Source organism: Lonchura striata, chromosome 1 (genome assembly GCF_046129695.1).
Source record: "Lonchura striata isolate bLonStr1 chromosome 1, bLonStr1.mat, whole genome shotgun sequence".
In the NCBI taxonomy this organism is placed as follows: domain Eukaryota; kingdom Metazoa; phylum Chordata; class Aves; order Passeriformes; family Estrildidae; genus Lonchura; species Lonchura striata.
Window position 1 is genome coordinate 81,501,601 of NC_134603.1, and position 27,901 is coordinate 81,529,501.

At 34.6% G+C, this 27,901-nt stretch overlaps 1 protein-coding gene across 9 annotated transcripts in view; it reads left to right on the top strand.

The window, feature by feature from the left end:
• The window catches only part of CDH18 (cadherin 18), a 526,665-nt gene that overhangs the window by 482,350 nt on the left and 16,414 nt on the right, over positions 1-27,901 (top strand). For 8 of the 9 annotated variants that reach the window (XM_021526413.3, XM_031503961.2, XM_021526412.3 and 5 more), the window contains 3 exons: positions 5,818-5,954; positions 19,191-19,312; positions 25,784-25,901. In XM_021526413.3, coding sequence (XP_021382088.2) covers positions 5,818-5,954; positions 19,191-19,312; positions 25,784-25,901 — 377 coding nt within the window. Of the gene's footprint in view, positions 1-5,817; positions 5,955-19,190; positions 19,313-25,783; positions 25,902-26,283; positions 26,590-27,901 lie in introns of those variants that run through there. The other variant, XM_021526420.3, reaches the window with a different exon arrangement.

Below are 27,901 nucleotides of genomic sequence, written 5' to 3' on the forward strand. Positions count from 1 at the left end.
GGAACATCGAATGTCTCCTTAATGTAACAGACATGGTTGCCTTCTGATTGGCATGACTTCTCAGTCATATTTCACAATTCCTTTTCTCTCCTGGCTGAATTTGTTTGAACTATGGGGAAATTGGTCTGAAGTGCATGACAGTCACAACAACAGAATGTTTCCTCACCACCTCATTTGGGTTCAAGGCTTTGCTGCTGGTTCCCAGGCTCATGAGTGCTGCTGTCAGGAGGCAGAGAGACATAAAAGGCACTGAAGTTATGTCCCAGCATGGGCCACTTCTTGTTGCTCTCCACCTGGTCAAACACAGAGAGTGTCAGCTGGTTGGTTCTCTCAGTCTTTCCCATGATACACCTCCTTTTCTCTATGCAGTTGCTTACTCATCCTTTTCTAAGATATTTTATAAAATTAAATAAAAAAATCTGTACTTTATCTCTTTCTGGTAAAATTTCTTGCTTAAATATTTAACTGAACAGGTTTCCTTTTAAAGATATTTGACTTTTAACTGATAAGTCCTTAATAGTTCGACAAGGTTCTGTTCCATTCCCATGGACTTTTTTTAGTAATTCTTTGTAAGCAGCTTCACTTGTTATTTGAGGACTGGATATTTGCCTATACCTCAGAAGTCCAAGGAAGTGCTGTGATCTTTGAATTCACATCTGGCTGAAGTTTATTTTTGGAAGCTTATTATCAATATGAGATTTGCAGCCAAGGTAGAAATATGTAACAGAGTTCATTTTTACAGTTGATAAATAGGGTAATTAATAAATGAAAAATAACATAATGAAAAGATGAGTTTTTAATCTAATCTAAAAGATTAGATTAAAAAAAAAGAAACAACTTAAAATCTCAAAACTATTTTAAAAGTTTAAACTCAAGGTTTGTCCTTAAAACACAGTAACTAGATAGAACCATACCAGAACAGTAACAGCCTATGCCAGTTATCTATCCAGTGAATGACTGGTATTAATAGTAAGACAATAATTTAGGCAGAGAGATTCTGAAAATGCTTATGCCTTTTAGCTTCAGAAGCCCTCCTAAACAATTTCGAGATAATTAATATTTCTAAACTACTTTAGCACCTCTGAAATTTTTCTCCGTTTTAAGCAATCTTTGCATTATTAGAGTCTGACAGGTTGAATACTGCAAGCAGATTTGTATGTTCCATAGTGACCTTCTGCCCAAGGGCCATCATTCATATATATTTAGCTTAATTTTCTAATTGATGCAAATGCTTTTAGTTTTCAGCAAAATGGGGGAATATCTGTCATCACTGACTCACTGCTACACTAAAAAGCAAGAAATGAGGAACAAAGCCAGAAGAGCCAGTGGCTTGCTTTGGTCAGAAGGATTGGATGAAGCTGGGAATGTACTTCTGTTCACTGAGACTACATAATAAAAACATGGCACATGTTGCATTTGCCAGTGTTAGCAGGATGAGTTTTGGTATTTAATTTCATTCAGATTGTCTTCAGATAGTGTGACTATTAAGTTTTCTATATTCATGATTTTTTTAAATGAAATTTCTTTCAGATTGGTTTCTGCTGCTGGTTTGCATATAAACAGTTTTTGGAGAGCTGTTAATCTAGGCATGTCTTGTAATTAAGTCTCCTTATTAACATGTGCCATGCAGCTCTGATGTGCAGATTTAATGTGCAGTGGTTATAAGCATGCTGAGTCACATGGTATTGTCATGAGTAAGTGCTTATAAATAAATATCTCAAATGGATATTTTTAATTAATTTTTGAATTAATGTATTCTAAGTGAGCAGAGACCATCAACTGACTTAAGGTGAAAAATCTCTTTTGAAATCACTCTTTGAAATTCAAAACTTGTACTATATATTTTTGTGGTCTAGAAAAAGCATTGAAAAGCAGATCAGTAGATGTGGAGGGAAGGGTAGGCGCAGAAGGGAATGACTGTGTCTGTTGCCACTATTATCCAGATGAATTTAATTTTTTTTATCAGATGAAGTAAATTCAAAAGCTTAAGTAAAGCATCCTTGGCTCAAGAATGTGGTCTATTTATGGATATATCTAGTCTCTATTCTCAACATGTAGATAAACAAGTGACTAGTATTTATAAAGGTCTAAATTGTTCAGCACTTTGTAAAAATATTGAAACTTGTTCTAAATGTCCTCTTATATGACAAAAATTAGTTGATTTACCAAGAGAGTTATTTTACAAAATATTTTTAAAGCACTTGGAAGAAGAACTAGCATTCCTATGTTTTTTAGTGTGTGGGAATATCTTCTGTAACTTGTTATACTGATACATTCATGAAAGTTGGGGAACAGGGAAGAGCAAATGGCTACTTTAGATGTGATGAACAAAACAGTTTTAAGGAAGAATCTGGAGTAATGGAGGAGAACTGAACATTTTAATAATGGGAAAACTTAAGAAAGTACCACGCCCTTATTTAGTAATTGATGAAGAAAAGAATTGTCAATCTGTGAATATTTCAAACTGTATGCAAAAGTTAGCACATGAAAGGGAAGTGCAACTGTGGATAATTTTTTTTAAAAAAATCATTATTCTACCAAAATTGGAAGTAGAAGTTTTAGTACAATGAGTTACCACAGGATTATTTTGTTTTCATTAATGACACAGAAAATACAGTTGAAGTTATTCATCCAATCCTAAATTCTTTAAACAGACATTTGAGTTTCTGTAGAACACACTTAAATAATTGATTTATAAAAAGATGGTCCTATTGAAAAAGAAAAAAATACCATAATTTACAATACGTTTATGAAAATGAATTTTTAGATTATCACAATTAATCAGAAAATCAAACATCAGGTTTTTTACACAAGCTTCATTTTTGGGACAGGTATTTTCCTTTTTTTTCCTGTACTTTGCTCAGAGGAAGAGGTAACATTTTTTTATAACTCATATACACATAACAGCAGCTAAGAATTTGTATTAAGTTTTTCCTCATTGAAGCCCAATATGAAATTCTGTCTATTTTTAAGTTACTGCTAGAAATAATACATAGCCTTATTTTTATGGTTCTAGGGGTTAGCACAATAATGACTAATAGAATAGTCACTGTGCCTGATGTTGATAATAAGCAAAAAGTGTCCAGACTAATTAATGTTTGCAGGGATGAGACTCTTGTATTATAAGCTGATATGGATTTGCAGTGCACATATTCTATAAGCACAGGTCAGGAAAGAATATTTGATTTCTTTTTTTCAGTAAATAATCCTTGTTGTTATCAGGAGACTCCTAAAGGCAAGAAAAACAAAGCTATAGGAGAGAAGTAGTTAAATTTTATCACTGCATAGCTGATTGTAAGCTCTACCAGCAAAAGGTCTCCAAGAAAACTGAAGGACAATTATGCTTTCCACATTTTCTCTTTTAACCTTCTAGTTCATAATGTAAAAGATACTTGTATATCTGTGTATATATCTCACCCAACACAATCAGACATTCATTATTTCTGTGTTAATAGTAGTATGATCAAAATATTCCAACTATTTTTCCTAGTTAAGTTTTCCTACACTGCCAAGCATAAGGTATAAGGTATGGGGGCATTTCTCCACCTGAAGCATGTATCTTCTGGACAAAGTTCAGATGTCAACATGGCTCTGTAGCAAATATGGCAGCTTTATTGATTTTTAGAGGTTGATACCACAATGTCTCCAAGTTTTTATAAATAGTTGAAGGCAATGCTATCTGTGGACATGAGAGATACAACTTCTCCACTGAGACTGGCATAGTCTTAAAGAGGTGATTATAGCTTGTACAAATAGGGCCACATAAAATAATGCCAAGAAGATAATTGTGTGGTCCATTTTAGTTCTTTTCTGTGATGTGTCCTCAGAGGATTCCAATATTCCTCAAAGCAAAATAAATTTCTAAAGTTCATCAGGAGTTTTCTTTTATTTCCTATCCTGAGTTTACCAAGCATGGAGAACCACAGCAACTTTTAGAAGCATGTCTGCAATGACCGCTGTATATAAATTCACTAGCTTTTTTGTTCTTTTTCTGGCAGCATCACTATTTTGTTTTTTGTTTTTTGTTTTTTTCCTATTCAGTTACCAATACACTGAATAATGTCCTTTGAAAAAAAATTCCTGACTTAAACTTTTAAAAATTGCCCCGTCACCTAAATAATCAAGATCTTCTTAGTCCACTTGTTTGAAGCAACTTGAGCTGCCATCTTGCACATCCAAATTGTCACTATTGTGTACTTCTGGTATATTTTGTAATGAGATATTCTGAAATCTTGGTAATAATGAAATGCACAAGGGTTTCTGACTTAGCTTATGGGAAACAGTAAGTACAATCCTTGCTCCAGAAAAACATAAAATGGGTAGGAATTGAGATCTGCTGCCTCTCCAACAACTTCAACAGTCCCGCAGTGGGGCTTTCACTTTTCATGCTATTGAAAGGAAGGATGGAGAACAGACAAAAAGAAAGATATTCTATCCTAGCTTTGGCTTATTTGATTTCCAGTGACTAAACTATTGTGCTTTAGCTGCTGAAAATACTTGAGGTATGGTAAGAAAATATGGAGTTCCAAAAGGCAAGTTAACATACTATAAGGCAGGTAGGAGAGGGAGGTTCGGGTTCTCTCCAGTAAGGAAGATCTACCCTAAGTCACCAAACCCTATCTGGCTTTTCCACTGAGTGTTCAATCCTTTGACCAGTTAAGGTGACTAATTCAGATTTCTGCTTTCCCTTCTAAGTGCTTACTTTATTTTACTTTTTCACATCATCTCTGCCTTTAATATGTCATTCAATTAATTGTTTGTTTGCTTGCTTTTTATTTACACAACTAGTATAAATAAGTACATTGTGAGTGAAAAAAACCTTATTTTTAATTGATTTGTGCTTTGCAACTTTTATGTGCACCACTCTTTTTATTAGCTAGGAATTATATTCTGGTGATGTAAAAATAAGAGCAATTGGATGGGGCAAATAAATAATTTTAATCTTTATATGCCTTCCATATATTAAATATATATGGAATTTCACAAAATGAAAGCAGGGATGACAAATTATCAGGAAAAGTAGTTATGGTATATAAAAAGAATATTTTTCCTTTGTTTTCTTTTTTTTTCCAGAGTTAGTCAAGAAAGCTTGGAAGAGTTCTGTAATTGCTTCATTTGTTAAAAGCCATTGTAAATAATTCCAGCTTTGAGAAAAGTCTTGTCAATCTCTTCTTTTGTGCTCCCTCTGCTTCCATTACCCACTTCAAGGCTTTGAATTCCCCTGCTAGGCAAAGTACCCTGAAACCAAGGGAGTAAAGCAGGGAAGTTTAGCTTTTCTTCTAGGGTACTGTCAATGGCTGCTCTGGGAACCAGATGTTTCTGATATGCTGTAATGGTGATGTTCCAAATGACTTATGTGTTACCTTGTCATCAAGTTAACATCAGAGAGGTGTGCTTCAAAAAAGGGACCAAGGCTGATCACACTGCTTTGCAGTGACAGGCAAATAAGCCGAATAATAGTATCTTAGTTTCTGCTTTCTTTTTTGCTTTTCCATTTCATGATTTTTAGTCAGAACACATATATATCTTACCTTTGACAGGGTTGTATACTGCCGTGCAAAATACCACCTGCTAGCAATTGATATCTTTGTGACTCATGGTAGAAATATTGTTATGTATGAAAAGAAATAAAACATTATCACAGAAATTAAATACGGTGTTACTTTGGGTTTCTCCAAATTATAGATTTTTTCAGGTTGTTTTTAAAAGTGTCTGTGATTTTAAAAGCTGGAAAGTAAATTCATGTATAGCTTTCTGTTACTTTGGATTATATATATACTACAATGAATATATATTTATTGTTTTATTTCTTCATAGATATTTCATTGATCATAACACAGAAGAAGATAGGTATTTCACCATTGATGCTAGTACTGGAACCATTAAGACTGCCAAGATCTTTGACAGAGAGGAGACACCTTGGTACAACATCACAGTGGCTGCTTCTGAGATAGGTAAATAATTTATTTGACATATAATATGAAAAATAAAATTAGAAAGGAAAATTATCACTCTCAGATTTTAAGAAAGACTACCTTAATATGTTATGTTATTTTTAACACCAGTGGGTTTTCACTAGTCCAGATAAAGGAGAATTTTCTTTATGCTTGTGAATAATCTTACTCCACGGAACAATTAAACAAAATCACATGCCTATGTGACTTCACCTCTGTAAATATGCCACATTTCTCTGAATGGGACAGAAGGCTGCCAACTTGCCCAGCAACATTTCTAAGCATTTAATCTCCTAAAATAAACAGCTTGTCCCATTTGTGTTTCACAATTCATATGTCTTACAAGTTAACACTACTTAGTACAGTCTGAGAAATTCATTTTTCCTTTTTATATCTACTATCAACTATTAGCGAATTGCATGCTAATTGTATGCCCATGTTAATTTATACTTCACAGATGCCTAGTAGTTTCTAATTATGTTTCTGACCTTTTAATAGGCAAATTGCCAAGATACAATAAATATTTACCCATGCATTTGAAAGTACTCTAATTTTGATGAATATCCATTGCCTCAGATAAGCCCTGCAATGATCAAAAGCCACCAGGGTGAGGACTCTGAAACAAATATTTTTACTTGAGGCAAGGTCAGTTAGTCTTTTTTATTACAGGGTCTTTATTTTTCCACAGTGAAGGTTTTTAATTTAAATTACTCAACAAGGCAAATGAAGAAAGAAAAAGTCCCATCCTGGGTTGATAGATTCAGTCCTCCTAAGCACTATTCATGATACCATCTTTCAGTGATCAAAACTGTGAAATGCATTTATGTATATTCATTTTCCTTTTTTTTTTTTTTTAATGATAAAATGCAGGTTTTACTTTTAACAGGTTCCACTGATTATCGAGCCTGGTCTGCTTTCATCTGTTTCATCTCTTGGTTAAAATTTAATCTGTTCTGCCACTACAGCACTAGCACATGCTACAAAATAAGCAGCATGAATGTGTTTCATAAAGACAACAAATTGTTTCTTATTATTGTACCTGCATTCAGAACTAAATTGACATTTTGACCTAAGTACTTTCCTTTAGTAAATAATAGGATCTAGAATTTTATTATTAGCTCCTTGAAAAAATGAACACTAACATTCCTGTGTGCTTGACAGTGTTGCCATATATATAATGTCAGTTCAGTTCAAAAAACTGAATTCAGTATGAAATGAAATGAAATATAATTAAAGCTTAATCATAAACAGGTGCATACTGTTAATTAAAAAAACAAAAAGATTTAAAAGCTACACTGGGACATTGAAAAAAGGAGCATTCATGAGTCCTTTTTTGGAAGCCATTGAAATGCAATTGTTTTCCAGAAAGAAATCTCAATAGCATAAAACTTAAACATAGCTTTCTCCTCGTTATTTGTTTCACATAATCAAAAGAGTGCTGGTACATGCATCATGCTGAGAATAGTATGAAGAAGGAGGATTATGCTTATAACTAAAACAGAATGGAATAAATTATAAGAATTATACTCCTTTTTTCTTGTTGTTTTTTTGTTTGTTTGTTTGTTTTTGTTTTTTTGTTGTTGTTGTTGTTTGTTTGTTTTTTTGTTTTATTTTATTTTATTTTATTTTGCTTTTAGATACTCTGCTTAGAAGTCTATTTCAGGTTCAATTTGTTACAGGAAAACACAAATCTGATTTTCTTGTCCCTTGCACTGCCTTTGTTACCATTAAAGCTGGAGTTAGAAAAATAAGTAAACCTATAGTGTCAGTTGGAAAAACAATTCATTTATGAAAAAAGGAAGAGATAGTAGTGAGGAAGAGATGGATGACAGACAGACTCATAGCCAGCCTAAATGACAGACAGCCTTTCCTTGTATCTACTTCCTCAACCATTTTGTTATTTGCAGTAATTTGGAAATTACAACACTGTTGTCTTCCATATTCATTGTGAACTTAATAATTTAATTTATGGTGGAGCAAGGAGCATAATCTGTCTATGGCTGAAGCTGCTCCTTTAAGTGCTATAGATCCCATATTTAGTCTTATGGCTTTTGCTTTCAAGTTCATGCACAAGGTTTTGCAGAACTAAGACTAAAGCCATAGTATCAGTCAAAGGCTATGACAAAAGTGTTACTTAGCTGTGGGGGTGGTAGTCCTCAAATTTTTCTGATATAGTAGAAAGCATTTGCAGTTTCTGACACCATTTGCCTGGCCAAGGACACAGCAGAACCTGCAAGGCCCATAAATATTTTATTCCTTCAGCAACAAGAGGTGCTCTGTGAGTATAAAGCATTGATTATAGTTACTTTCTTGAAGTGCTTTCCTCTCTTCACTTTGTGCTACATTTCACTAATATAATTCAGTTTCTACCTATCATCCTTCTGACCACTATTTGCAACCTGGCTTATTTTACATAAATGAAATTTAGAGTCAACATTATATTTCTAGCCCCAAATGTGTGATATGTTGATTGCGATGCCTCAACCTTATTCTTTCTTAAACTTTCAGATATTTACTTTCACTTTTCATCTCTGTATGTGATATATACTGTCTGCATTGTTCAAATGTCCTCTCTGAAATCTGAAAAAGTCCTATCACTTTGGTCTGTGGAAGTAATGCTGATGTAATAATCCACATTTTTTTTCTGTTTGTGCTCTTACTTCTTAAAGCACACCATTACCATAAAAATGGATGGGCAATCCTTTTCTTTCTTTAACATGCATTGCTCTTAAACAGCAGCATACAGGGAGGGAGAGTGGAATTTTTGAGTCCAGAAGCATTTACTTTGATTGTTTCAGTATTGGTATTACCTGAAATCTCTTTGTGGTATTAGGAAATAAGATGATAAAGTAGTACTATAGTTTATGTTGAAGGATCTAGAGACTAAATCTGGGGCAGAGAGAAGAAGTAGTCATACTAACAGTAGTAGTAATACTTTAAAATACAGATTCACATAGAATTATTACAACTTAATTGACTTAGAATTCTTTGAAAAAAAAATTACAAAGGTCTATTTGAAAAGGGAGAAGATGTAATTTATTTTATCCGAGTAAAGGTTTTTAAACAAATCTTTGACAAAAGTAATGAGAATAGGAAAGTACAGATCAAATGCACACATGAAAGACTGATTTAGAGGAAAGAAATACAGTATATAGTATAGTACAGTATAGTATAGTAAAACCAATAGTACAATCTGTCCCACTGGAAGTGGAAAAACTTAAGGCTGAGCTAATTTAAGGACTAGCATAGAATCTGTCAATTAGAATTCATTATAATGATAGCACTCAATGATAGGAAGTAATTCAAATTCCAAAATTACCTCCTTAGCTGGTAAGAATTAAGGAAGATTGAGAGAGATACATGTAAGAGTAAGAGACGCAGAAGAACAGGCTAGATAAATTAAAAGTGAAGTGGATGGAATTTGTCTGGAATGGAAGGTTCAAAGGGCTGTAACCAGCAGCCTAAATAGCAGCTGGAGTCCAGTCACTAGGAAGTACTCCTGGTGGCTTTTGATGTGGTATGTGGAACAGAGTGCTTTCTCAACCACTCTCACTCTCTTTGCAAATGGCACAAAACTCAGGGCCAACTGTCAGATGAATAGCAGAAGGACATGGTGGAGATCCAGGTGGATGAAAGCTGGGTGTGAGCTAGTGATGTGCTCTTGTGGCAAAGGTCAACCCCATTCTGCACTGGGTGAGAAAACCTGTTTTCAGCAGGCTGAGAGAGGTGATCCTTCTGCTCTATACAGCCCTGGTGAAGCTGCTTGAGGAATGCTCCCAGATCTGGGATCCTCAGTACAAAGGAGACATGGACATACTGGACTAAGTCCAGTACAGGGGCATGAAATCATGAAGACTAGAGTATCTCTCACATGAGGAGAGACTGGAAAAGCTGGGATTGTTCAGCCTGGAGATGTGAAGGCTCAGAAGGAGCTTCTCAGTCTGCGGTGGTGTGTTTTTCTTTCATTTAATATTTGTTTAATATCTGTTCCCCCCCCCCCCAAACCCCCCAATCTCCTCCTCTCCCCAGTGTCAGTCTTCCCTAGCTCTCCCCTGTTTCCCCTGATAGGTTTGTGATATGTTAGTTCTGCCCTAAACTCCTCCCCTGCTATTCCCTTATTGGTTACTGTTCCTACACCTGTCCTCCTGAGTTCTGTATAAAACCTTTGCCCCCCCGCCCGCCGGGGTCTTGGGGCTCACTGAATAAAACCATCCCGTTCACCCCCAAGTCCCGTGGTCGCCTTCGTCTGTCCCCGTGCGCCACGAACTGAACTGCAGAGCTTGCAGGGGGAAGCGGCCGCCCGTTCTCTTCCCTCACCGCCCAGCACGGCACGGCTCGGAGTGCTGCGGCGAGAGGAGCGCATGCCGCTCCACAACATCAGTCTGTTTAGATAACTGTTAGGGGGAGTCTAAGAGGTGACTAAAGATGATCAACATCAGAAAAGACTCATCTGATAGTATCCAGTATAATGACAGGAGGCAATGTACACAAATTGAAGCACAGAAAATTAAATTTAAACCAAATAAGAAAAATGGTTTGACTGTGAGATTAATTAAACATTGGAACAGGTCACATTGAGAGGTTGTGAATTCTCTGTCTTGGAAACATTCAGAACCCAATTGGAATGGCCCAGAGCAATGTACACTGTAGATCCAGCTTTGAGCAAAGGAGTTGGACTTGCAGATCTATGGAAGCATGTTCAAAAGCAATGAATCTGTGATTTTTTGATATGGGGAGCTGTGTTTTTAACATATAGAAGAACATAAAGGAAGAAAAGAGAGCTTCTTGATATGTTTTTCAGGTGATGTTAACCTGAAAAGGTTATCGGAGTTCATAAAATACTGGACAATTAGATGGATAATACCTGTGCTTCTAATTAAAAATGTGATGATTTTTTTTTTTTTTAAAGAAAGATAAGTGCTTATATTTTAATGATTTTAAAGGGACCTTTAACTGGGAAGTTTTCACATGTTTCTCTTATGCAGTTGGTTATCATATCAGTGTATAGGATGTATTTCTGTATTTATTAGATTATTGACAGTTTGGGGATCAAGTTGTGGTGCTCCTGATTGTCTCCAAAATGCTCTGCAGTGGCCAAAAATGGAAAATCAGTCCATTTTCCACTATTTGCTTAAAAGACCAACTTTAATGCAATGGGTGCAAAAACTTGTGATTGAAGGGTCAATAAAGAACTCCTAATATGTAAAGTTGTGGAGAGGCTGTATAGAACAGGAGAATTGAAATAATGGTGCTTCATGCCAGGTTCTGTCAGATCCCCCAAACTTAATGAAATCCTATCAAGAGACAGTAAAAAGTAACCACTTTAAAGGAACCTGTATATACAGAGCTTTGAAACTGTAATGGATTAGAAATCAAACTACTTGATGTCAAGAGACATCAATATGCAGTTGATTTTACAGAAAAAAAAAAAACCAAAAACATAAATCTCCAAGGTTTTAAGAAAATATCAGATATTGGAAAAAAAAAAAAAAAAAACAAAAAGAACCCCAAAACCCCAATTTTTTCTTTGTTTATATGCTTTCTGTATTTTCTTTGCCATACGTATTCCTTATGAACTTCAGGGGGGAAAAATACCAAAGTGTTGAGTTAGAGCAGTACTTCATTGACAAACTATGCAATGCCCTATATTCTACGGAAAAGATACCAGGAAAAAGTCATTGCAAAAAACTACTCAAAGCAATAACTTTTGGACACATTTTAACAGAGTGCCACAAACCCTGCTCAGAATTTAAATTTGAGAAAATTTGGGATAACCCACTAGAACAGAAGTTTGGAACAGTCATTTTACAAGACTTAGAGTAAAAAGCACTAAAGTGCCTTTCCTAATTATAACATAAGTAGTTTATTAATGAGTCTTGGTAAAAACAATAACAGAAACATGCAGTTACATAATTCAGAGAAAAAGAGGATTCACAGAGACAACTAATCATATGCAGCAGTGAAATATAAAACCCCTTGAGTTGCTGAATAATGAAAGTCCTATAATTACATCAGATAAACAGATAAAGTGTATTGTTATAGTGAGTTGAGGTTATGTCTGTTCTTTACAATCATGGGGATATTGCTACCTGTATTACCATAATTAAACAGCAAGTTTTATGAGAAGAATTTGACAGTTCTTTTTCACATTTTATAGTTGCAGAAAAGAAATTACTGAGATTTGGGTAGGGTATTAAAATATATTACTCCGGATAGCACTACATGAGGCTGTTATATGGAGAAGGATAACTGAAGCTAGAGACGAGATATAAAGTATACATAGTATTTCTGTTAATGCTATAAAGAGACAAACTGATTTATTTTACAAAAAGTGAAATCAAAAGACAAAAATGCACAATTATTTTTGTTTATTTTGAAACACATGAAAGAAACATGTATTGCCTGAAGGAAAGAAGTCTTTGGAAGAATAGCTTCTTGGCTTACAACACTAAAAGAAAAGAATGAGAATTCGTGTCAATTTATTTTCTCATTTTACATTTTTCCACATAGCCAAGAATAACTCTAATAGCTTGTGTCAAATAGTTGCTATTTAGAAAATATTTCCTTTACAATATCTTTAAGAAAGTAACCTAAAGCAGAACAAAATGATGTTGCGTTTTATAAACTCCTAACTACTTGTATCTGGTGGACAGCAGGATTGTAATGAACAGGGCTTATGCCTTTATTAATGTTCAGCTCTTTATTAAAAAGATCATCTGGGCAGGGGGCTCGACATGGAGCTCGCCCCCGTTGTAGCTTTTTCCAGGTAGCTGAAGGGGGAGAAGGCATGCAGAGTCTGTCCCTGAAGTCTTCTTGGCACACTGGTAGCTGAAGGGTGAAGAGGTGTCCAGTCTGTATCTGAAGTCCCGATCAGCAGACTGTCCTCTCTCCTTTCCTCCTGGCACACTGGTAGCCGAAGGGTGGGGGGATGTGCAGAGCCTGCTGCTGAGGTCCAGCAGCAGTTGTCCTCTCTCCTTTCCTCCTGGTAACACCAGGAAAAGCTGCTTCTTTGTTCCTGCTTCCCATAGCCCAGTCCAGTCCAGTCCTCTGGAGGCTATGGTGACAGGTCAAACATAGACTAGGGATGTGGTTCCATTTTCCCCAATCAGCGTGCCCATCCAGTCCCCTCCACTGTACCCAGCCTTCCATTTAGGGGTGTTTTCATCCCCAAAACCCCCTCCCATGATTCCACAGGTTCCTCTATTTGCATCCCAGTCCTAGAATGGCAGTGTGGGTGGGGGTGTAGGCGATTCCCAGGAGCAATTAGCTAATTGACATTTCAATGTCAGTACTTAGCTCAAGCCCAAGTGTCCCAGCAAGGCTGTTTTGTCATAACAAGGATGATTGTTTAAAATCAGTGAGTTTGTTGCTAGAGTGCTGCTTCAGTTTTTCTTTGAAGTGATTTTTTTCTTACAAGAAATATAAAATGTCCTCACAGTGATTTTGTCTCAGTTTTTTTCTTCAAAACTAGTAATTTTTGTAGTAATAGAGAATAAATTTAAAGAATGAAATTCAGTATTTTTTTAAATATTATTAGAGGGTAATACTGTTTTTCATATTGTTTTTTATATTTATGATTATCTCTATAGGTACTTAACAGAAATAGAAACAAAATTGTTACCATAACCCCGAATTCACCAAGGAAGAAAAAATCACATTCATTCTTTATCTTTGACCTCACTTACAGTCTGCCTGCTAGTTAGTTTCAGAAAGAGTTTTGGTATTGGTGACATTTATTTTATTTTTCCAGGAATCAGAATCTGTAAAAACAGAAACTGTAAAAAAAGTATTTCCCTAAATCTGAAAGAGATTAAAGTAGATTGTAAAAACAAATCTACAGGATCTGAGTTTTGAGATTGTGTTGGTCATGGTTTAGTGACAATTACCTGGATATCTGCTATTTTTTTTTTGACTGCTGAGCGCTGGACACAGTACTGGTACCCAGTCCAAACTTACCAATGACACCCAGTTTACTTTCAGCCTTGGCAAGCTGTCTACTATTGCATCACAACAATATGAATTTATAGCATCATAAAATCATTAAGGTTGGAAAAGACTACTAGGATTATTGAAGCTAACCATTTAGCCAGGAGTAAAGGAGTCTCAGGGAAAATGCTATTCCTCTCTACCACTGCCTGAGAGGAGGTTCCAGCAAGGTGGGAATTGGCGTCTTCCATCTAGTAACAAGTGAGAGGGCAAGAGGAAATGGTTTAAAGTTGTAGCAGGGGAGATTCTATCTTGATATTAGGAAAAATTTCTTTGTTGACAGGGTGGTCAGGCTTTGGAGCAAGCTTCCCAGAGAAGCAGTAGAATAACAATTTCTGGAAGTGTTAAAAACTGATGTGGATATAGCAGCTTCTACTGTTCTTTTAAATATGATTACCCATGCAATACAGAAAGACTACAAAAAAGCTATTTTAAAAATCTAGCAGTTGTTGAAAGGCAGTGAGTTCTCCATGTTGTCCAAGAAATTAAACTCCTAATTCCAATTTCAATGCTTATTCCCTGTTTATATTGGCTTAGTCATTGGCTTCTAGGCATGCTGGATATTCTTTTCCTGTTTCTTTGGGAAAAATGATGAACATATTATTACATTTTCATCTGAAAGTGGGGTAGGGCATGGCTCTTCTTAGCTACCAAGGTGGGGCCCTAGAGAAGGGATAGAATTTTGAATCATATGACATTTACTTCCCCTTTGAAGCTTTGTGACAGAAATCTCAAAATGGGCATTTTCAGCCAAAGAACCAGTATGTTTTGTGGTGCCCTGCTCTAATCAGGCAATGCCAACATCGTCTGTGAGAATTTTGCTTGCATTAAGGCAAGAGAAGTTTTCCAGCTTGAAAACTCTAAATGTTTTTGGTCTACTACAGTGCTATGATTATTACTATTGCCTCTATAGTTGCTGCTGCTATCACTACTACTGTGACACAAGAGAAGCGAGCAGTGCCTTCAGCTTTATATTTATCAGTAGAAAGTTAAATTTTGCTACAAGAAAAAAATAAAAACATTTGCTATCCATCTTCAGGTAACATTATTTAGAAGTACCCTCTTCCTTAAAATGAAGACTAGAACATTAAACTTATTCTTAGATTCTGCATAATTTTCTCCTTATCAGAAAATTTAGTTTATCATATATACATCATCCTGAATTAAACCCAGTATTTTATTAATTTTGCCACTCTCACTTGCATGTTGGACATTCTTCCATCACTTAGGCTTTTTTTTTGGTAGTATATTTTATCCATGCTATATCTATGTTTATTTTTCAAATGTGTTAAAACTAATCTTTATTCGAGAAATGTGAAGAGTTCTTTGTACTTCTCTTTAAAAATTAATTGTATAGAGAGCTAGTTGAATTTCCTAAGTATAGATTTGCATTGTAAGGTCTTGAAAAGATGTCAAATGAGCTTATATAGTAAACAGTTATGAACAAGCCTACAGTTAGCTAGCTTATTTTTAAAAATAATTGAAAAACAAGAAAACAAAACAAGCAAAAAGCAAATAAGCAAACCCACATAAGATTGTTCATGTCAGGACTTCTATTCTGAAAGTCATCCAGATAGAATATTTTTTTATGAATGCTATGAGAATTTTGTTAGTGCGAAAAGAAACTCAGACATCAGTAACTGTATTAAAAATCTTTCTTCCTAAATAGGGGTTTTAACATTTGCTCACAGAAACTAATAGAAGACAAGCTCCAAGGCTGCACATTGGCTGTTAATTTGGTCTTCTGTATATTTAGAGTGGACTTACCAATGGAAGATATGAATATGAGGATCTGGATAATAAAATTTATTTACTTTACAGATGTTAGTATTCTGGAAGAAGGACTCTCTTTCAGTTGCCTCTAAAAAGAGATAGCCTTCACTTCAAAAAATATACTCTTGAGGCATAATGTTAATACGGCACAGAATATTTTGTGATGCTCAGGCCTGAAATGTATGTCAGCATGAAATTTGCCATACTGCTGCAAGAAATTTTTCTTATTAAAAAAAATGTATTATTAAAAGTGCCAGTTGTTAGATTGCAGGTGAATTGTATTCTCAAAAAAGACTGGAGTATATGATGTTGATCAAAATCAAAACATTTAAAAAAAGAGAACAAAAATATTTCCTTCAATTCCTTCTCATTCTCTTCCTCCATTATCAATTGTTCTGTCACCTTGCATGCAAATTTAGGTTGTATGCACACTGTTCAAGACTGTTTAGGTAATTGGTGTTAATACTGTACCCTTAGCATTTTGTAGTTAGTAGCCTGTCAGTATGTAAATTTGCCTGCAAATGTCAGTGATTCCATGAGCTACCGGCTTCCAGAGAGTTACTAATATTACTTTGTGCATAAAGAGCTCTTTTGAATTGATGAGGTATTTGTAAATTCTTCATACTGTAAAACAGCTGCAAAAGAAATAAAGGTAAACTTTCTGAATCTCCATAAAATATTCCCGTAAAACTACTACAAATCTAACTGACTGAGTTGCTCTGGGTAGTAGTGACAGGCATACAAGAGGACTCATTCAGGATGGGGCAAAGACGTCTGCAGCACTGTACTGAAACAAAAGGATTTAGCTCTTTTTGTCACGCACTGAAATAAAAAGTTTTATTTTTTCTTCCCCAGTAACTATATGCCAGACCTACAGAGCAGTCCTTTATCTGTGGTACCCACTACCCTGTGCTCTCTGCTTTTTCCTGCATCCTCTTGGATGTTTTATACCTTTGAAGTCGGCCCTGCTTTGAGCTGAAAACTGGATCAGTGACCTCCAGCAGTCCCTTTCAACTAAGATTTTTCAGTGATCCTATGATTATCTGATAATCACAACTTCTGTTGCCTTCTTGCTAAAACCCTTCCAGGTTTTTTGTAGTATTAAGATGTTCAAATTCTTCATTATAGTTTATGAATCTTGTCAAAAATTACTTTAATAATCTTTAACCCACAGTAATCCCTGTTTTCTAGCTCCTTATTAAGCTTTATGTACTTTGTATACTCTGTGTATTGTGTCCTTCCTTTTATGTATACCATTTTCTAGTTCACATACCTCACAAATTATGTTCAACAAAGGCTCCCCAACAAAGCTTCAAAACCAATGTTTCTTTAAGCCATAGATATCATATTCTGTAATTGTAATTACAAGATTTTTAAAGTTCATTGTCAGATTACATTAGCAGAGGACATTGCCAAAATGAGTTGTAAGCTACAATTAAGTGAGCAGTAAGTTATGTTAAATCTATAATGCCTGTGGTGTTCTGCACAATCCTTTGACCTACCTTCAGAAAAGGAAAAAAAAATTTGTATTAATACTCATACTGCAAATGTTCTCATCGAGAGAATATTGTTTCCTTCAGAAAAAAAAAAAAAAAAAAAAAAAAAAAGTAAAGAAAGAGATAGCTCCCTTCTCCCAAATACTTGGTGGACAGACAAGTGTAGTTCTTCTCTCACTTATATATCCCTAGCATTTTAATTTTCCTCAAAATTTGCTACTAAAGGTGTTTTTTAGATGGCAATAGAGAGCCTCATTTTTGCATAAACACAGTTGAGATAGTCCAGTTTGTCTCTTTGTTCACCTCCTACAAAGATACTTATAGATTCAGGATAAAGATGAAAAAAACAGTAAAGGAAAATTTCAGCAAGATAATGGAATTCACAAGCCTATAAATGTCTTCTAATGCCTTATAAATGTGTTCTAACTTCTAATCCTAGTGGTAATTGGGAATAGAATAGCATTCCTCTGTTAAAGTCTTTTGTTGACTTTTTTATCTCCTTTCTACTACATTTTATGGGGATTATTGATTAAGTTTCAAAAGTATTAAAATTGTGTGAACATGCACGTTAGTTAAAAAGTGAATGTGAAAAATCTGAGGGAACTTCTAAGACCTATATCCTTTGGCCAGTATCGTATGTGAAAACATAAAAAGAGAGATCACTCCATTTGTCAAATAAACTTCAACATTCTCAAATATTCTTTCATTGAGAGCCTACATCACTGGTGGTTTTAAAGCTAAGTATGTGTCTAGTCAATGTTTTCCAGAATTCTGAGCAGAGATCATTAAATGTGTGACAAATATAAGGCATTTTATAAATGACCCTTTTTTTTTTTTTTTTTAACAGAAACATGGTAAAGATTAATTATGATCAAAATAACCATGGTGAATGAAGTTTCATCATGAGTGAAGCTTGGACTACTAATGTTTCCCTCTTTTTTTTGTTTTTTTTTCCTTCTCATGAACACACATGTGAACTTTTAAATGTCAATCTGTTATACCCCTTTCTTCCATTTTATTCTATTTGAAAGATTGACTTTACTGTATTCTACTGATAGTCACATTTAGTTGGTGAATGTAAGATGAAGTTTATTATCTAACTGATTGATACCTGTACAGACTTCAGAAGGCATGTATTAGATAATCATAAAAAGTTTAAATATATAATTCTTTCAACAAAATAAAATTATCTTAGTACTTAGAAGTAAGAACAAGGGTGTTACGGACTGAAAGAAATTATGAGGTGGTGGTTTTCTGTCCATTTTCTTATGGAAAGTGTATTCTTTTTAAAAGGATTCTATTTATTGTGCTTTTTTGAGGGTGTAATCTTTCTAAGGGTGAGCCATCATAAAAGTACAGATCATAGCCTGAGGCATTGGTACTTAAATATTATTTTCTTTGTGCAAAACCCAGACTGACTTCTGCTAAAGTTTCTTTCTTTTCTTCTGCTAAAGTCACACTCACCAACTACCATGTGAAATGCCATAGTAACTTGTAAGAAATCGGAACTCAAGCTTGGGAAAAGTTTATATATACTTATGTGGTTTATTATAATATTTTCATTTTATTTTCTAAACCCTTTAAGGAACTGTGAAAAAAATGTTTTAATATTTTTTTGTATTAGCTTTAATTCAAAACTGTGATGACAGTTTCACATTCATTATCAAGAAATTCATCACTTTTTAGCATGCAGTGTTATAGTATAAGTCCAGCAGCTTACTCCTACTTTATTTCCAGAGTAGCTTGTATTTGATTTGAGTGACTTAAAACTCATGCCATACTTTCCACTCTTTTTAATTGCTATTTTTTCAAAACAGTTAATGAAGCACAGCAAATATGTTTTAGTATGTTGTTACTTAAATTTCTGTAGCTCTATCCAGTTTTCATCTAGTTATTCTGTTAATAAACCACATTTAAATTAAGGATGACATGCAATATTGAGTATTTTAAAAGGCTTAATGGCATCCCATGTGTTTTGCAGATAATCCTGGGCTAGTGAGCCATGTTCCAGTTGGTGTTAGAATCCTGGATGTCAATGACAATCCTCCCGAGCTTGCCAGAGATTATGATGTAGTCATCTGTGAAAATACAAAGCCTGGTCAGGTAACTCTCACAGCTATATTTTTTCCAGTGACAAAGAACAATTGCTTTGTTAATGTCACATATGTCAGAAATTTGGAACATATCATAGTTCTTTCTGATTTTGCTTTAGCATTTTGTATTTGATTGAAATTTTAATTGTATGTGGCAAAATGGAGAAAATTTTGACATTTGTTCAATATCTCTTTCTTGTTGCTGCAAAAAAAAAAAAAATACAAAAAATACTCAAGCTATCTTCTGTAAAGACAGGTGAAACTTTAATCCTGTCAGATAAGGGATAGAATATGACAAGCCACAATCCTGAACAAAGTGAATAAAGATTTAACATCTCTTATCCAAGTGCCACATAGTAGCAATGTTTCAAGTGCAGCTCACTGAAGTGGCTGGTGACCATGGCTCACAGTCCTTGTCTATAATAGGTCATTACACAAAAGATCTTGAATGAGTTTTTCACAACTATGGGGATGGGGAGGGCCAGAACTGTAACTGAATACCTGATTCATACTCCAGTCACTGCTCCTCTGATTGACACATGCCATTACAGCCCAGTGTTTGACAGTTTTGCAAAGTGCTTTTTCTTTTCTGCATAGACTGTTTTACCCACAACACTGTGCTTGTTTTGCATTATTGCACAGGTTGTATGTTTCAATTATGAGCTCATATATATCCCGAGGGATAGATTACTAGTAATAACATTATTTTCATCAAATCCTTAAAAAGAGCATACACAAATGCATAGTGACATATTTCTGTTTTTAAAGCTGAGACTATAAAAATGCCATCATCATCTGACTGTAGCCTGATCAAATTTATTTTCACTCCACCAGTAGCCAAAAACTGGCACCTAAAGCATAGTATAAGAAAACGGCAAGTATGTATGATACTTACCACAAATTCTTCCCTGGGATCAGATAATTTATTTTCCTAAAGGTCATTTCCTGATCTAAATGTGGTTTGTGTATTTTTAAATAATCCTTTTATAACAATCTCATATGAACCTGTCTAACTTTTCCTACAACAAACATAAATTTTTGATATCTGCTACCTTATGCACCTAGAAATGTTGTAGTTTAATTGCATGCTTCAGTAAGACCTAATCTAATCTATTTTTTTTAATTTTTCCATACTGTCTTCAATCAATATTTACCAGTTCTTTTGGGAAAGAAAGAGGGAGTGAAGTAGATCTCTATTTATTATTGCTGTGACATGCATAAATCCTTAGCATATTGTCCCTTAGCTGTTTCTTGTCCAGACTGAGTCAGTCTTACTTAACTGGAGCAGTTGGTGATAAAGCCCTTCCAGACTTTTGGTCATTCATCTTTTCATCTTTTAAACTTTCTCTAATTCCTCTCTATTCACCTTGAGATAGAATGAAGATTCAAGATGCAGATATGCAGTAGTTTAAAATTTTTATAATATTTCATGTTTCATAGTATATGAAGATCTCTGCTTTGATCTTCAGTACTTTCATAGCAATTTCTAAGAATTACTTTGCTTTCCAGTAATTATGGAATGCAAAAAACTATTCCTGCTATAACACCAATATCATTAAAAGTAGATCAGAGGTCACCATCATGAGTGTGAAGTTAAGATCTTATGTCTATGTATAATGAATTTCACTTCTCTTGTATTGCCTGGCTGAGTATTGCAAGGTTTTTAATGTCAGCCTTTCCTCTTTTCTTCTTTGAACAAATCAATATCATAAGTAGATTTGGTGGGCTGATAATCATACTCTTTATAAAAAAATAATTTATTATTACACTGATCAATAAGTGGCCCAGCTTAAGCCGGAAATCACTGTGGCTTTCTCTCCTTGTGTAATATACAATTTACAGGAGAGTTCCTATTTCATGTCTTTAGTGCAATTGTGTGTGCAAGGACTTTCCTTCTTACTAATGATTGTATAGTGTTCTTCAGTGGTCTTATTGAGACACTGGAAAATCCAAATAGGTCTGTCTGTCAACTGAATATCTCTTATTAAATGCTTATTAAAGTAAAAATAATATTCTGAAAACCTCAAATAAATGAACATATAGAATAATTAGAACTTGTAAAAAATTAAGAAAAAATATCTCTTTTAAGCATTAGTTGCAATTGATTTAAACTTTTTCTGATATTTTTTAAAATATATTATTTAAAAATCAATGTTAAATTCTTATAACAAATAATAAGGTAAATAATGCAAATCTGAAGCTATGTCAGAAATGTTTTTTTGCTGGGGCTGCTGGGGCTGTTGTTGCTGGTAAGTAGCTAATGTTTTGTAGCAAAGTTTTAATTCTCCAATAGTAGTTTTACAAATGATAATTTCTGGGCAAGATCTTTAAGGGATTCAATAGCATTTGCTCACTCTTTGGGCCAGCCTTGTACTTTTCCCTGAGCTACTGTTGCACATCTGAATGACTCCTGACCTTGGCCACACTGCAGTTTAACACCTGAGGTTAGTGCCACTATGCAAGACTCTACAAGCTGTAGTTAATACCAAAGGCTGGACGAGCTTGATGTTGTATTCTTCAGCTAACAGGGCTCCTTTACATATGTGCTGTGAACTGTTTTTTATTTGCATTTAACAACAAAGTTTCAGAAAAATTATAACACTAAGCAAAAGCCAAAACAAAACTCAAAAGCACGTGTTAAAATCTAGTCTAAGGAAAGAAAAAATGTAAGATGGTGTTCAACAAATATTAGGGAGGGGCAAATAAACTGATTGCAGAAGAAGACAATGCTATGCTATAAAGTGCTCCCAGATGGGTGGTTCTGAATCACTGAAAGGACTTTCACACTATAAGGATCTTGCCCAGTGACGCTGACAGTTTAACTTTGAGTTATTCACCATCCTGTGAGAATATTTCATAAGATTTATGCCTAAATAACAAATTCTGTATTGCTGGGGACATCCACTTGACTTGAGCTTCCATGTTGCACTGTCCTGTAAGGTTCATTATTTCTTTCCTCAGCACATCTATTTTGAAATGTTTATGTGTGAGGTAAATTAACCAGTCATTGAAAGACTTCTTGTGTTTGCTTGTTTATTATCAGAAGACAGTTTAATGGAATGAAATCACAGTATCATCTAACCATAGAGCCTGTCTCCTGCTTTTTTCTGTCCACTGCTCTGTTTTTTGGAAAAAGAAAACAAGAACAAAAAACATTCAGTGTTTAATGCTTAAGTGTTATGTCTAAATGACCAAACCTAAGGCATGTCAAAAAGAAAATGCTTATGAGGATACAATAATTTCCAGGCTGAAGTGAGAGCTTTAGTCACTTAATAATCATATAGTTGAGAAAATAGACTAAGTATCTACAACAGATTCCAAGTGAAGCCTGGTTGACATTATATATTAAAGTAGATAAAGTAGCTGTGATTTGATTTTATATGATTTTCAGACTTGGAGAATACTGACTTCTCGACATATACTGATTTTTGTAGACTGTGAAATGTAGCCAATGTAGGAAATGATATTTTGCTATCTTCCAAAAAGGAAATAAGTGTTAGTTGGCAAGGAATGCCTCTGCTATATGTTTGTCATGTGTATATTTGCTTTCTTACTGATTCAATTCTGAAATAATTCTGAGTAGAATTTAACAGCTGCTCTCTGTCCTCTTCGATCGCTCCCCTCAGTTCCTGAAATTCTCTTTTATCATTACTTCTTGCCTTTAAAAAAATATCATGACCCTTCAGTTTCATCCTATCAGTGTTGTCAGCTGGGCTTTACTGAAGCTGAGATTATGTCTACATTTTTATTTTAATGAGTCCTGGCATGGTACATGTTAATGTCTGCTAATGGGCTATTAAGTACTTGGCCAATTAATAAGAAAAGGGTTAATAATACATTTGGGTGTCAAGATGACATGTACTTTTGTTTCTGACTGCTGAATAAATGTCTTAGAAATCTTTTCTGAAATTGCGTGAACTTTCTGTTTAAAAACAGGTCTCTAAAAATGCTTTGACCTATCCTAGTAAACATACAATATTTCTTCTCTATGTGAAAAAGCATAACTTTTATACCATGTGGTTCTATACTTTTTACATACATTCATGAATTCAGGGAATACTTGAATTTACATGTGTGAAATCGGGGAATATAGACCCTATATTTTGAGTTATAAAGTTAGTCTTAAAACCAAATAATTTTTACACAAGTCATGTGTCACCGAGGTCTTGATCAAAGGTATTTTTGTTGCAGAATGGTATACTCTTGAAGCAGCATTCTGTAAAATGTCACTGAATGTTTTATGTAGAATAGGATGAAAATTTATCCACCATGCTGTCAAATAAAAGCTGAAGCTACATGGCAAATTGACTTACATTTCATTGAGAAATAATATTGGAGATTTACAAAAAATACTTAATAAAATAATATTTTTTCTTATGGTCTTATCTGAAGTTTTTACAGATGTGTATGGTATTTAATGACATTTTTAGTATTTGAATAATAACAGAAATCTATTCTTTTGAACATAGTGTTCTATCACCCCTTTTTTTTGTCGTAATGTGCCAAATACCATTTTAACAACTATGAACTAAATATATAGCTAAGAAAATCCTATCTTTCTGGTTTTAGATGGTAGTTTCACTAACAGTTGTGTTACCTTTGCAAAATTCAGTAGTGAAAAATTAGCTTTTGCCAAAATTTTCAACCAGTATTGCCATGACTTAGATAAAAGTCATATGCATGATTATAGCTATTTCAGATATTTTTCAGATAGAGCAAAAAGTATTATGACAAGCTAGTAAAATATTATTTGTGACCATTGTAAGTACTGTTAATTGTCTCAGATGTCAATGAAATGTACTTTATTCTATAAAGTAAATGGAATAAGCATTATACCCTATTGAGTTGTCATGGTTTAATGCCAGCTCATCCCCACACAGCCACTCATTCACTCCCCCACCAGTGGGATGGAGAAGAGAATCAGGAAAGTAAAGAGAGAGAGTTTGTGGGTTGAGATAAAGACAGTGTAATGGGTACAGCCAAAGCTGCAGATACCAGCTAAGAAAAGCAAGGAAATGGCCACTTCCCATGGGCAGGCAGATGTTCAGCCATCTCCAGGACACCATCATGTGTAGCAACACTGACTTTGGAAGATAAACACAGTCACTCCAAACATCCCCTCCTTCTTTCCTCTTCCTCCAGTTCTGTAAGTCAGCACTACATCATATTGTATGGAAAATCCATCTGAACTTCTGTTCAGTTGGAGTCAACTGTCTTAGCAGTGTCCTCTCACAACTTTTCCTGCACCTCCACCCCCTTGCTGGTGAGGCTGTACAAGAAACAGAAAAGACCCTGATGCTGTGCAAGCCCTGCTTAGCAATGACAGAAACATCTCTGTGTCACCAACACTTTTTCCAGCACAAATTAAAACCACAGCCTCATACCAACTACTGTGAAGAGAATTGACTCTACCCCAGTCCAAACCAGAACATGGTTTAAAAAGAAATCTGTTTTGCTTCTCTTATGAGAATGAGGGTAGAGATCTCTGTGGTGTTTTTCAGTTTTAAAATAGACCAAGCCACTGGAGTCGGTGCTGTGCATGTTTCAGGTTCAGACGATGTGGATATTTCAGACAGAGTATAACTGAACAGTGAACAGAAAAATTCGTATGAAAAGATCACTTTCCCTCCCTGCTTTATGTTTCCCTCAGGATATCTATCAGCTCTGGGCAGCAGTCTGTATGGGCTTTGTTCCCCATATCACAGTAAAACTTTTATTGGATTCCACTTTAGCACGTGAGTTTCAAGACCCAGCATGAAAATGAAAGCAGAGGTAGAAATATTGTTTGGTGCCACATTCCAAGAGCTTAGATCAATTTTAGTTGAAAGTAAATTTAAAAAACCACCAGGGCTTTTGAAGGCAAAGGTCCTACCTTTCAAAAGTACCTCTCTCAGACATGGTTCTGGCTACATACAGTTCTGTTGCTTTTGGGAAAACTAAACTAAAGCCAGGAGTGGCTTCTCTTCTTCCTGTTCTGTTCTCTGGCAATTTAAAACTGATTCTTAACTGGATTTTTTTAGCAGAGATATGGTTAGCAGAAATATTTTAGTTATTTTTTTTTTCCTTACCAATATTGAAGTACATTCAATTATTAGGACAGCAGGCAGATGACACTTCGCATAGACCATCCTAGTTCAGCCTGCATTTTGGTTCCATAAAAACAGATATTTAGCTAAAACTGTAGTTCAGGAAGTCAGCAGGATACAATGCAGATGGTGATAATCTCTACACCAGCTCCTGACCTTATCAAAACATCAGAAAGTATAGATCCTTTAGATGCTTTTACCTGGCTCTGAAGTGTGGTTCCCAAAATATTTCCTGCTAGAGAAATCAAGTTAATGACCCAGTAATTTCACCTGTTGAATTCAGCACCAGTCAAGTAGAAAATTAAAACAAAGTAAACTTGAGCATCCTGCTGAAGTCAGGAACTATATGGGTCAAGTTCAAATTTCAACACATTCACTGTTAAATTTTATTTCAGGTAATTCAGACTATCACTGCTACTGACAAAGATAACTCTGCAAATGGTGCAAGATTCCATTTTTCTCTTGATGAAGGTCTTTCTTTGAATCCCAACTTTACTCTAAGGAACAATGAAGGTAAATCAAATACATAAATATCAAAGAAATGGGCTTCTGTTTTATCTGGGCTGTGTCAATTGAACATAACAATTTCCATGCATTTCCTGATAGAAACGGAAAACTGTAATATGTCATCACTGAGCTGCTGGATATCAAGGACATGTGTACGCAATATATTGCAAACTATGAATAATTAGATATTGCATTTTGAATTTATATTCCATTTTATTTTAGCATTTATACTTCATACTTTCAGGAATGTTTTTGAAAAGTGGATTAATGAAAAATATGTAAATTTGTTCTACTTTTAGGTGAATAGCACTAGGTTATTGCCAATTATTGCTTAAAGGAGAAAAAAAATAAGGGGCATAAAAATTGGAATTCATGCTTGCTTTTACAGATATGACATCAAGAGCAGGTCCTTCTGCGGTTCCTGGATGATAGTCTATCTCTTCTTGCCATTCCTAAGCAGCTGTTCCTAAACATTGCAATCAGAAATTCATAACACATAGTCCCAGAAGGAAAACAGCCCTGAGTCGGCCAAACAAGTGTTTCTGGATATTTCTTGAGTGAAAAACTGTCCAACCTCCAAAACCCAAACCTAAATCAGCCTTGCTTTTGATCAAGTATTACCTCATAGTCTACACTTTGCAACCTGATGAAAATAAAAGTAACTTTTAAATGTTTGTCTAAATTTTCTTCCTGAGATTTTGTGTTTATGTATTGTGGGGCTTTCTTTGTATGCCTATGTGGAAGTGTATGGGATTTTCTTTGTTTTACAGTTACGTATTTGTAGTACTACTGTGATTTTGAGATCCTACAGATCACTAGTCCTCTGTAATGCATTAACTCCATCATTGTTATATTTGGTACATACAGTGATATTGAAACAATTCTTTACAGATTTTAACTGTTTGTAAAATCAATCAGGGAAGGAGATTGGATAATCTTCCTAAAGAATCTGTGTTTAACTAAATTTACAGAAGAAAAATAATCATGCTCTTTATTTAGAATACATAAATGGATTTCATATTCAAGTTCCAGAAGAGATCAATAAATATATATCAATATTAATAAATAGTTATAAATATTGAAGGACTAATATAATTAATATATTTAAAATGTTCCCTAAGTGAGACCAGCACTTTCCCACATGAATACATCAATCCCATTCAGATTGTGATGCAACATTATATAAAAAGCCAGACTGTTGTTCCTGAAATGAAGGACGGGTACTGTTACATATTTCTGTATTTTAGTCTATGTTTCCAATAAACTCCTTGGGTATTAGCCTGTGATCTCATGAGAAAGACCATGTGCATGATCATTTCAATATGAGATATTTACATCAAGGAGTTTTTTGAACAGCTCTACTAAAATTGTGGTTTGTGACAAAGTACATCTTTTATGATTTTGAAGATATTTAAAGCTGGGTCTGTATTATGTCTGTTCATTGCTACATAAATTATTTAACTACAGAGATTTATAAGAGGGCATGTTTCTATCAAATGTTCTAGCAAACATTTGATGCTGCAATGTCATATGTTGGATAGAAATATTCAATTTTGGATAGAAGCATTTGCTGCTTTTTCTTTACTTCTCTAAGATCAACGAGCAATGACTTAGCAATCAACAGCTGAAAACAGTGTTTGGACTGCCCTAAATTGGATTTTCTTGGGGGAAGTAGAGGAAGGAACTGAAAAGGGTGTCTTTTAAAGTAAAAGCCTGTTGTGCATTATGTTTTTATTTCACCTAAGGAATTTCAAAATTTTGCATTTCCTATAGTATCTTGCATAAAACTTCTCACACACACAGAGACTCAAAAAATGCAACTTCCAAAATGGACATATAATTAAAAAATGGCTGCCTAATTCAAATCATAACAAAAAATTTATTTTAAAAGCAATTACATAGTTATGATTTTGCTTGGGACAAGACACTTCGAATCTGTTGTTTAAACATTGTCTTTTATTGGGACTTTTTCTTTGTGACACAATCTATACATAAAGAATTAGTGA